The following is a 12,871-nucleotide window of genomic DNA, read 5'->3' on the forward strand; positions in this document are numbered from 1 at the left end:
AATACATACAACTTAACTGCTTTAAAAAGGTTTTGTATTTGAATCCATTCCAATCCTAGGTCAGGCCAGAAAAAACTAACAGAAGGTTGATGCATTAAATAAAGTTGTAAAATTCAACAAAAGATTAACTTCAGTAATAATAGCAGATGTGGTTAAATACTGTTAAATATGCATAATTACAATTGTGCAGTTTTTAAACGATCTTCTCCTCACTCATTTCCCTCCCCTTCCTATTAACATACTACTGGCCTTTATGCTTTCAGTCACTCATTCTGGATTTAAAATATCTGAAGAGTAATGTTACTATAGTCAAGTCACAGCAATCTAAGCCTTCTAATATTCTCAACTGTTTATTACTAGGATATCTTTAAGTGACATGATTACTTTTGAATTTAGGTATTTGGGAGACTGCTACTAAATCTTAATGTAAAGTACATTTATTGCCCTTTTTTTTTTTTTTAAACAGACTGATGCAGTGTGGTTATTTTAACATGTTTGTTTATTCGGCCAGTTTGACAGATCTCTTAGGTCATTTTTTAGGATTACTGATTTATAATGTGTTTCACAGGATTTTAATAACCATATACAGCCAAAAGGTAACTCTCTAGAACTTCACTTAATCAGCTGAGTTACAGAGGGATTAATTTAGTCCATATAATCTACAGTAAATTGTCTTTATTTTAGTTGAACCTAGGTCAGCATTTTCACTGCAAAATTTCAGTCTTTTAGGGAAACCAAATAAGTTACACATTTTAAAGCTGAACTACTCAAATTTCCTTGAAACAATTTACTCTCTGAAAAAAACCCTTCTATTTTAATATACAAAGCATATTCTGATGGATTAGGCAGTGTGTTGCAACCATTACATAAGAGATCACAACTAATTTTTAAAGCTTGTTAAAAAAATTCCTCCGCAGACCCACCTTAAAGTATTTTAGGATTACACTGCACCACCATATTTTGATTTATAAAAGGCTGCTAAAGCATAGTCTATAAAATGGATTAACCACCCCATTTTTACAAAATAAAAATGATTGAAACAAAATTTTCAGATTACGACTGATTCTAGTTTTTGACATTTGAGGCAAAGTAATTTTCAATATTTCTTAGAGAGAGAAAAACAAACTGCAAAGACCATTAAAAAATGTAACATCTGCCCCTTAAAGGTGAACATTTAACAGTTCCTTTTCAATAAAAGACAACCAGCTACAAAATCTACTTAATTTACCTGAATTTAAGCTATTCTCACTGGATCCTAACTCTTGGGTTTTATATATGTTGTCACGTGACAGGAGCTGTATGCACAAGTTAAGATTTTTCTTTGAAAACAATTAACTATGTATTACAGGCTCCAGCTTTGGAAAAGACCAGTGTGTAATTAAGGCTGCCTCACTTTTATCCACGATTCCTTTTTGAGCTAGATATCTTAAGTTTTAAACTAAAGAGACCCAGTTAACGGAAAGGTAGAAGATGCTTTATCTTTAAGGTGGAAGTGTTTCTCATAAGTAGCATAGCTGGCAAAAATCTCTATCAATTAGGGCACAGCCAAAAAGGTTAATGAGGCACTTGCTGGAGACCCAAAATGTAGTGGGAATTAGAACACTGTCTACAAAAGCTTAGGAAAGGGATTCAATTAGCCTTGACATAACCTTCATCCTTCAATACCGTTTGATACAGAAAGAAACCAATTTTGAAGTACACTCAGAGTTCTGTTACCAAGTTCAATGTTCAGACTTTTGCACCTTGCCTTCCTAACTAAATTTTATTACAATTACCTTGATTGCACCATTGTCTCATTGTAACTTTCACTAATGCTTGACTCCTGAGGGTAAATGGGAGAGTGTAACTTCATTTTCTCCAAGACATGCTGATTTTAACGAAGCAGTATTAAAAGGAAATAAGCCTGGATGATCTTTTAAAAGAGTGTCTTCCAATTAAACAAAACAATCTAGGTCACAAAAAATCCATTTCATCCAGCTGTGATGTGGTGGGGATATATACTGACAAAATTAAATTTAATATACATAACTCAGTTAGAGGATTTTTTTTTAACAACCAGTCTCAAAACATACCAAATCACACTGACTCTCATTCCAGGGGCAAAGAATTATGCTATATCAGTGGACAATAACAATGTCCAAAGTTTGACATGCTGTTACTAAGAAAACTGAATATATTAATCTAGTGGCAAACTAGAACACTGCATTACCTGAGGATATGGGACATGAGTCACATCACACAGTAGCAAGAGCATTTGCTTCCACTGCACTTTTTTCCACTGGCACCCACTGATTAAGTTTCCCAGCAAAAAGAACATTTGCATTCATCATGAGCAGAAAATCCTGGCTCACCCAGCTTGCAGACATACCTGTCATAGAAAAGGGAAGCATATGGAAAGCATTTCGGTGTGGAACTAGTCTTCCCTGGAAACATTCAGGTTCTGCATTTACAGCAAGGGAATTAATCTATCCTTATCTGGTGATCTAAAATGCTCATTGTGTTTAACATCCTCACACCACACAGTGAAGTGGGCTGCCTTGGCCACAGGCTGATTACATTTTAAATGGTCATGCATACTAAAGTCCAACTAACCTTCTGGGGAGCAATTTGTAAAATAAGCCTTCATGTAGACAGGCCCATTCAGCCTATTAGCTGTTATCATCTTTCCTATTAATGCCTCAGGAATTATATTTTCAGCTAAGCGTGGCCAACAAAATTGTTATATAGTGTACACTAAACAGGATGGGAAGGATGCTTTTGGGGAAAGAATCACAGAAATTGGAGCAAATTAGTAATGATGATGAATACAGATTTCTCTTCTGAAACACTGTCCTTTTGATATCAAATTATCTAAGCAAGAACTTGGTTTTAATCAGGGATCCAAAGCCAGCCAGTTGAAGGCACCACTCGTACTACTGGGCTGCTACAATGAAACCAAGACATCTTTTGAGACTAGGATGCATCCCTGCTTGATTTTAAGTATTCTTCACATTAAAAATGTTGACCTCAGATAGGAAGAAGGCCCTTATTTACAAAAATGCAGTGCTTTCAAATGTAGACTAGAGCCACTGATTATATATATTTTGTGTTTTTCTTTTTTGCTAAAGTCCTTCCCGTCACTGTTTTTTCCTGCAGGCACAGGTTATCAGACTTAAGAGGTACATGTCCCATGTATGAATCTCTTTAAATTGTTCAGTATTAAGCTTTCTGGATCAGCAATCTGCAGGATTACCAACCTCAAGTATTCAAAAATAATGAGGCACTCCTCCTCAAAGATAGATTTGTTTAAATGTCTCTTGATTTAAAAAAATAAATACATGTGGGGTTCTTTCCCTTTTCCTTCTAGTTTCTGAGCCCTTAAGGTTCATACATTCAAGCTTTTTACCTGCAAACAGGAAGGCTAGAAATTTACTTAAAAAAAGAAAAAAAAAAAAGAAGCTGAGATTCTAATCTAATCACCTGCCTCCAGGAGCTTGTGATAAAAATCATGAGTTAGTTACCAATTTCAATGCTGCAATCTGGGGAAAAACAGTGTTTAACCCCATTCCTATGATATTTAGAACTCTACTACTACAAGTCCTCAGAATTCACAGCATATGGTAATGAAAAGTTCTGTTATTCTGATAGATGTAATGGACTCTTGAATTTACTTGTAAAATTTATTAAAAAGTACCCTTAACCAAAGGGATTTTGAAATGCTTACTAGCTTTATGTAACTTTTATCTATAAAGATTCCCTCCTCTGATTAACAGTTTACTGCAAATCGCACTCAAAGCTTCGAATGGCCAATGGCCAACTGCTAAGGGTTCTTGCAGATATATTATATCATCAGGACTTCTCATTTAGGGCCTGATCCAGAGCCCTCTGGAGTGGGAACCTTTCCCCAATAACTACAGTGCATCTTTTGATGATGGAGATAACTGATTTTTTTGCTTATACCATGGAAAAAAAGAGAAATCCTGGCCAAACAATTAAAGGCAACTGCATTTACAATCAACTACCTAAAATAACTTTCAAATACAGTCATTGATGCTCTTAGCACCAGTGTTTCATGCTAAAGGTTAAATAGGCATAACTAGATACTGTGTTAATTAAAAAGAATACAAATGATAAATCTTAAGTGCATATCCAGCCTTCACAGTTCAAGCAAAGTTAACTAGTTAAAAGGAATCAGAAAGGTTATTTTCTTTTGTAGAATATTTTCAGGCTATCCTTTACAACTGTAAAGCAGTTAACACACAGACTAGTCTAGTGTGTTAACTGCTTTTCAATTATAGAAGGGCAACCTGAAAATATCCTGCAAAAGAAAGTAGCATTTTAATTCCCTTTTCGCCTTACCATTGTCTTGTGGCCTGCCCAAACTATAAATTGTTTAATTTTGGTAGTTGGACTAGTAGGAAATGAAACCATTGCTAGAGACACATAAACATACTGCATAGTGGACAAAACACTAGAAATTATGTTTTAAAAAAATCCCTACTGATCGCTATAGAGATTAACTTGATGACTTTTTAAGGTCTTTTCCATCTCCAATTTCTACGATTTTTGTTCAGGGGTTAAGGGATTTGTGTAAAGAAGTTTTATAGCTACTACTGGATGAATGGTCTACTTTGACAGGAGAAACCACAAAGATTTAAAAATCTTGCTCAGCCATAACTGCCTCAATGATCCAAAACTCCTGAGTGTCTCTGGAGGCCAACCCAAGTCAGAGACATTGAGTGTGATGAGAACTGCTTCTTAGGCCATTTCATATATTTTGACTTGTCCTTCATATCAAGGAATTTCCAAAGTTTCTGATCTACAAAAGCTCTAACTTGGACTTCTACAACAGATATTCAAAGGGTGATACAGAAGTTTCAAAAATGAGCTGCAAAGTCTGATAAAATTAGGCTGACATCCATTGGTTAACACAAATTTGACACCTTGAGCAGTCATGGCTCTTGTGTTAACACAGGGTAGTACCTACCACATATAGGAACTTTACAAGAGATATGCCTCAAGTGAAAATCTTTCAGCCACTCAGACACTTCTTCATCAATGAAATACCAATGGAGAACTGGAAGGGATGACAGATACTCAACAATACATCTACGAAAGAGCTATTTTATACAGTCCATTGAGAACTTTGATAACAGTAAAACATACCTGCAGCTTACACAAAAAACACAAGAGCTCCTTTCTTCAATAGATAAAAGCTGAGTAATGGAAGATCTCTATTCTGGGGCATATATAGAGAACACAGATTAAGATAATTCAGAGAAAACCCTTGACCTTTCTAGATAGCTCCCAATATCAAACAATGAATACGACATTCACTAGTGATGATTTATCGAGAATAACTATTTTGAAGATGTATACAAAAATAGTTCATAACATCCAGGTACTTGAATATATTAATGAGAAATGAAATTTGTATTAAAAAGTGTAAAAAGATAAAGGTATTCATGTAGTGACATCAACTTTTCATTCATACAAATATTAAGCAGAGTATATTTGTTTGTCATAGTAATTCACATTATTGCTTGCTACCACAGATGTATGAGGAACAGTTTCTTAGCATACATTAATGTTCATGTACGGTAAATCCAGATATACAAAGAACAAACTAAAAAATAAGCTTACTGGGTAGCTATTAAAAACAACCATATATGAAGATATGTACAACCAAGTGAGATAAGTAACAGAATGAAATAGAACTGGCCTGACCCAAGCATACATCACATATCCAGGTTTTTTTTAAATATTTGTGCAGAAAATAAACCTTGTAAACCTAAATGAGAAGAAATCAGGATGCAATAAATATTTATCCAATGCATTTCTTAAGTTCTCACTATTGTCCAGTGTACCCTTGCTTTGACTAATTTTGTGATACATGGCATCCATCTGCATTTGTGTCTGGAACTGTATTTTTCAAGATTTCTCTCAAACAACTGCCTATGTGAGGTTATAAATGCATTTAAAAAAAACCCTAAAAAACCCTAAAAAGATTTTCTTAGGACAATAAATTTACTGAAACAAATATTTTTGCACCTTTGTGTACAAGATCTGGTAAACAATAAGAAGTAAAGAGTAAAGCTGTTACATGGCATTAACCTGAATTAAGATATATACATTATAAGTTGCAATACTAATGTATTTTTGTGATCCTGAGCTCTAGTAAGTATTAGATGCATGCAAACCTTTCCATGATTTTTTTGTCCGAGTAAAATACTTCGAATTCTGGTTTATTAACTTTTAAGGTAGAACTTCTTCAGAACCAGCTGATAGATTTCTTCACAAAAGAGCACAGAGACTTCTAATGGTGCATTGACATATGGGTTCCAAAATGGACAGTTTCAAACAAGCATTGCTTATTATCCCAGTAGAGGTGGCTGGCTGATATTCCCTTCGCTCCCCCCAGCCCCCAAAAAAGGGGGGGTGAATAAAAATATACAACTAGAATGTCAAGGGCAAAATCTGGAGAGGGTCATAGAAGTTACTTAGGTAAACAGATAAAAGATTAAAAGAACTTCCACAATTTACAGTCAACTCATTATGTTATTATGGATTAAAAAAAATCTGCTCGCTTGTAGGCTATTTTCAGCTGTATATTTATGTTATGTATATATACACACATATAAAAGACTCTCTGAAAATCAAGATACATTAGCAAACATAATAAGTACAAGTAATAACTTAAGTAGTACTTAACATTTGCATGAAATGACTTTTGCAAATTTTGACAAAATGCACTTAGAACATGCTGTTATTAAAAAACAAAGAACAAAAACACCACAATATTCTGTAGAACCAATGCTATATCACCACCAGGAGAGCACCAAGCAAGGCACCATTGGAAAGACAACATACTTGGGTAAGTCTCTATAAATAAAGCAAATGCTAATCTGGTCGAAAAATCGGTGTCTTTGGTAAAAATTCTATCAGAATGACCTGTATAAAAAGAAAAACAAATTTAATGAAACTTGGCATCAGTCTTATCCATTAACTGAAGTTCATCACAGCAACCACTCACAAAATTTGTTTACATTTATCTAAAAATGTGGGGAGAGAGGAAGGAATGAACAATCAAGGGCCATGCTATCCTTTTTGGCTAAGGGACCACTAGGAAATCATGTGCCTATCTAAGGGCAGTAAACCTTAACAGCTAGAGTATCAGATGGGAGAGAGAAACGTATGGCTCACAGGTCATGTTAAAATAAGCCACCAGCTAATTATTCATTGACAAACTCAGCTAACTGGCTCAATTTTTTTCTAACAAAATATAAAGACATGAATGTTAAAAAGAGAAGATGACTACATGCAAGAATAACTTTATAACCAAACTATCAATAGTTGTTCTCAGTTCAGATCAGTTTTGCAATCAGTTTAAAATTAAAAACACATGCTTATAGTTTCAATGATTTTCCATAAAAAATACTAATTACTATTCCACTAATCTTCAAATTCTCAGGTAGGTAAAAAGAAACTTGACTTATGTTTCAACATGAATATTCAGACTGAGATTCTAATATGTGAGCCATTTTGCTATAGGAGGCCATTAATATAACATACCTGAATATAATCTACCCCTTAGTGTGTGTTGAAAGGCATTTTAAGAAAAACTACCCTTTCAAAACTTTCCTCCTCCATAAAATTGTCCATAAAATTACTGACATCAGTAAGATTGGGACTCCTAACACTCTGCTCTGTTCAACAAAGAAATGTAATTGAATTTTATTGGGTTCTAACTGTGCAATTCAAAGCACGCTGGTAAAAGGAGGTAGCCTTTCTTCTAATCAATTAAAGTTGCATTCCTAAAAGTTTTTGAAATAATACAATGTTTCATCATCAAAAACCTATCATATAAAAAGCCTATTACCTCAAACAGACAAAAAACTGACTCTCAGTAGGTACATTTGGGTGTATAGGAGAAAACTAGTTGGCAGTGTAAAGGATAAATGCCTCATCTGTCTTTTATAAAAAGGTGTGTATGAGTTGGAGGGGGGGAGAGGAGGGATGTTTAATCCATAGATTTGATCATTGAGGTGAAGATTTTCAAAGCCTTAAAGTTAGGCTTCTAAATATACATTTAGGCACCTAAGTAAGTAGTCTGAGCACCACTGACCTCAACTGGGCTGCTGAGTACTGAACACTTTTGAAATTCAGACCATGTTTCAAACTAGAATAAGCTGAAGAGGTGCAGGTCATTTTTTATACTGGTGGAGTGAAACAACTTGTATGCTCTTTAGCATCAGGACCAACAGATAAAACCTTCTTGTAGACAAGCCCTATTAGATGCCTAAATATGGATACGGGAGCCGCACTTTCGGCATTCATTTTTTAAAGTCTTAGCTTAATTTTTCCCCCCAATTCTTTTTCAAGTTAACTTATAAATGGAAAATTCAAAACAGCTTTAATACAACCAGCATCTTAGCTAGTTACAGATGAAAGAATGGAACACAAGTTCTGTGGAATATCAATGTTGGATTAAAATAACTATATTCAATATTTCTACAGCTAACCTGTTAGAAGCTTTTAAAAATATTTCTCACTCTTAGATCTTGATCCTGCAAACACTTATGCAGAAGCTTAACTTTACTCCTGTCAGTAGACCAATTGATTTAAAATCTTTAGTTAACAGAATGTCCACTATATAAAAAGTTGTTATAATTTCATACAAGTTCACCTAATAAAAGGTGAACATTTGTTTAAACTTTAATAAGCCACCCTCCAAAATTAATAAAAAATACCTGCAGCCTCTTTTGCTTAGTTTCAGTTCAGTCTGTAAAGGATTTGAGGTGACAATGCTAACTATTTCTGTAGAAAAACAGAAGCATTCCGTGATGAAAAAGCAGGACATCGTCATATAGGTCAAGCTCAAAACAGCTTACTGAAATTTTCTTTTTATAGTGAAATATCATGTATCTCATCATAAATTAACATGTTTTATATAATAGATAATGATATAAAAATCTACTTATTCAGTTTAGTGAATAGAACTATTCTGTGAAAAAAGACATTAAAAATCTTTTATGTTTCAGGCTAGAAATAGGATTTAGTGTGAAAATGAAAGAAATGGGAATGCTAGCAGTGAAAAGATGATTTTAAGATAATTTCTAATTATTTAAACACTATTTTAACCAATCTTTTTATACGCTGTCTATGATAGCTTTACTGTTTCAAAGAATAGACAAAATATCACATAACAAAAGACTATGCATATTTAAGAAGTGCTATCCTAAGTATTTCTCCAAGGTTAGTCTTTATTTTCAATAGTTAACCCCTTCCTGGTCCACTCGCTTCTCCAATTAAGGAAATCCTACATATTTCAATGATTTCATCAATTTAACAGACTCATCTCACCACACTCATTCTCCCTTGACTGCACTCAAAAGCTTTTGAAAACAGTAATAAAACAGAAAACAAATAAAAGAGCAAGAAAGCAGCTAGGTGAGCAAACTGAAATCCCATACTGACTGACTGCAGAAGGCATGCAACTTTTCAGCGTATATATTTCTATAACTTGAGAACTTTTTAGGGAATAAAAACCAAACCAAAGTGTCTTTTGTAGCTTACTTCTAAGACTGACATTAAAAATATTTTAATGACTCTATTAAAGATAAAGATTCTTTCAAGACAGTTGAGATATGGGGCAGTTAATATCTAAAAAGGCTAAAGTTTTCTTAAGCTCCAACAGCTTAGCTGAAAGGTCTTCTTCCATACTTTTAGACTTGATTAGCATTATATAAAACAGCCATATCTGACTTGCTGCGTAACCAAAGTTGTGGTTATTCTTTATACAGCATCTAAAATTTCACACTCCATCAACACACGTTCAAGCTATTTTATCTTGGCAATTAATTTATTATTTTTCAGAACACAGTGAAGCTTTGTTTTCAAGTCATTCATAACTTTATAAATCAGTCCTGCACATGAAACCATGCATCTGTGAACCGTAGAAAATCCTTGCACTCAGGCGATTAAGCTCTTGACACCTTTACTGATTAATAATCATGAAAAGAATAAGATCAGAAGCAAAATAAATGATCATTTAATAGAGAAACTCACAAAACAGCCCTTTAACTTACATATTCCATCATGTTATTCGTTTCACATTTCCTTTTGCTCAGTCTCCAATGCAAGCACAGCTAGACAGGGAGGAAAGAAAAAGAAGAAAAATGAGCTGTATTTTATTGCAGCACACAGACTAGCCCATTTGTCCACCTTTCATATTTTTCGTTCAACAAAAGCATCTGTTTCCATACTGTGCAATTCAGACTCCAACAGTACGAAGCTGCTCCCTGCGGCACTCACCTTGTGGTATAACCTATTGTTTTCCCATTCTAATAACTTCTCAATCGATCTTCGTGTCTGGAAGACAAATGAGAAAGAATTTTACTCTTGACTGGTTTTAGAAAAACTTTGTTTTGCAGCTGCTTTTGTGTGAAAAGAGGAGAGGTATAGGACAGTGACTGAGTACAGGGTGGTCTACAATAATATCAAATCTTCTGTAGTATTAAACAGTAACTAGAGCAGAAATGACCCTTTTTAAAAAGTAAAAACTAACTATGGGACAATGTGAAAAAAGTATTACAACTTTTGAGCACAATGATTCATACATATGGTTTAATTGCTTGGAATTAAAAATGTCTCCTAAGAGTATTCAACAGCAATTTTCAGACAATTTTAAAGTTTCACTAAGAATGTGAATATACTGCTTCCAAAACATCACTATTTGAACAGCTGTAAACTTTATTTTGTAATGCAAGAGGTCAAATATAAATATCTAATATTCTATCTAACCAATACCTTAAAGAAAATCTTTTACATCTTTAGCTCTGAAAACTAGCCAGGAAAATCCAAATACAGAAAGTACAAATGCTAAGTGGTTAAAAAAAATATCTATGATTTACACAAAAATGCAGTGCAATACCAGTATTTCAGACTCTCAAAATGTGGATATCTGTGCTTTTACATTTGACATTTCATGTAAAGAATTCTGATATTTTGAAATTCTAAGCTTACATAAATCTTTACAACTGAAATTTTGCATCCATGCAATTCTAATAACTTCTCAATCAATCTTCATATATGCAAAATGTAATGAAAAACAGCTGTTTTGAAGTACAGCTTCACGCCTAGAGATATTTTGAGTATCTGAGTATAATAATTTAGTTATACTTACATTTTAGAAATGTACTCTGACATTTATGGTCATTTGACTGCCGCAATGTATACTGCTCAGCCCTTAATGAGATTTGCTAGCAAGTATGAATAAAAGAGGATAATTCATGATGCCAGGTGTTAAGATGAGACCAACAGAGCTGCAGGTGCAAAAGGACGCAGTACTGACAAGGATCAACTGCAAGTTAGTGCAGCTGCAGCTTCCTTACAAAGCAGTGGGGATGAAGGGGGAAGCATCTTGCTGTTATTATTGCAAAATAACAGAGGTAGTATAAACAAACACTAACAATCACAAACTAGAAATCTGTGTCAAACAAGTATGGGCTGAATAAAATAAAAAATAAACAACTGTTTTCAAATGATTGGCTTGGCATTTCAAATGCAAAATGTTAATATTTATTTAAAGTCAGCTACTTGCTCTCTAGTTACCATACAACCTTTCAACATCAAACATGTTCAAGCCTGAGCTATGATCATATGATTAAAAATAAATTAATTATAATCTATGAATAACCATTATTGGGTTGTGTTTCTACTACATTATATTTTAAAAACAGACATTAAAAAAGAGGTGGCTTTGTCAGTGACTGAATTTATTTAATCCGTTTTTGAAATTCAGGGTTTATTTTTGTTTATTATTCTTATTAATTATTATAACTACTACTATTTTTTAAGACAGTGTCCTTTAACTATGATCAGCAGACCTAACTTGTTTCTTTGTAAAGATAGCCTTTTAGAGTTTGCTCTCCTTTTAAATGAAAATAGGGCAGCAGTTATGGTCACACTTTTGTTAATTTAGTTGCCAGTCAGCTCCAAATCAAAAGAAAATAAGGCTGCAGAGTGTAATTAACATTCAGTTCAGTCGTTTTGTCCCTTGTCTAGCCCCCAAGCTTTGTTAAAATTGCCATTTGAATACTGAAGGCTGTAGGGAAATCGATTTGATTCTAATCGCACCATGAAAAGAACATGATCTAACTGCTTTCAGCCCTCCGTAAATCTGTACTAGGTCTTTAGCACAATGCAACTTCCAATTTAAAAAGCACTGAATGTCTCGTCAATGACTTTGTGAAGAAAAAAGAACAAGGAGCAGACATAAAAATTCCAATAGTTGTTTAAGCATTAAAGTTCATTTGCATCACAGCAAACCTGAAAAGGGCTGACCTCTCAAACCGCCTCTCAGGTCTATGAAGTTGTAGCCTTGACAAGCTCACATTGACAGAGCTCATTGACTCTGAAAGGCTACTCTATCAATGGTGAAAAATGGCAATAGGTTCTACTCTGAGCAGGCATCTGCCTGCCCACCCGCTGCTAAACCAATGGCAATACTGATTCAAAACCTGAATCTACCTTGTAATCTTCCTTTCCCGGACCTTTTAATAATAGATTAAGATCACAATACAATTTAATTTTACCACTTGCCTGAAAAAGAGTGGAACAAACATTCAAGCTTTCCAAATTCCAGTAAAATTGTACACACACGTGCGCATTCACACACATACATATAGATAATGTACTATACAAGGCATACAATAAGTACACACAAGAAACTGAGCATACAGTATTAAAATCTTGCACACAGAATGGACTAAAAGTACTTGCCATAAAATATTAAAAGATCCTTCATTACAGTAAAAATATCAACACAAATAATAAACCTGGTAGGCTAGTGGCATAGGTTTAATCAATATATTTAAAAATGGTAATATAT

At 34.0% G+C, this 12,871-nt stretch overlaps 1 protein-coding gene across 1 annotated transcript in view; it reads right to left on the reverse strand.

The window, feature by feature from the left end:
• Positions 1 to 415: 415 nt before the first annotated feature.
• CHIC2 (cysteine rich hydrophobic domain 2) overlaps positions 416 to 12,871 on the reverse strand; it is a 48,737-nt gene continuing 36,281 nt past the window's right edge. Inside the window, exons 4-6 of the mRNA XM_030564014.1 lie at positions 10,294 to 10,350; positions 10,068 to 10,127; positions 416 to 6,930 (exon numbers count right to left, since the gene is read on the reverse strand). Of these exons, the coding sequence (XP_030419874.1) occupies positions 6,880 to 6,930; positions 10,068 to 10,127; positions 10,294 to 10,350 (168 nt within the window). The 3' untranslated portion in view covers positions 416 to 6,879. The remainder of the gene's footprint in view (positions 6,931 to 10,067; positions 10,128 to 10,293; positions 10,351 to 12,871) is intronic.

The sequence above is a fragment of the Gopherus evgoodei genome, chromosome 5, assembly GCF_007399415.2.
Source record: "Gopherus evgoodei ecotype Sinaloan lineage chromosome 5, rGopEvg1_v1.p, whole genome shotgun sequence".
Classification (NCBI taxonomy): Eukaryota; Metazoa; Chordata; order Testudines; family Testudinidae; genus Gopherus; species Gopherus evgoodei.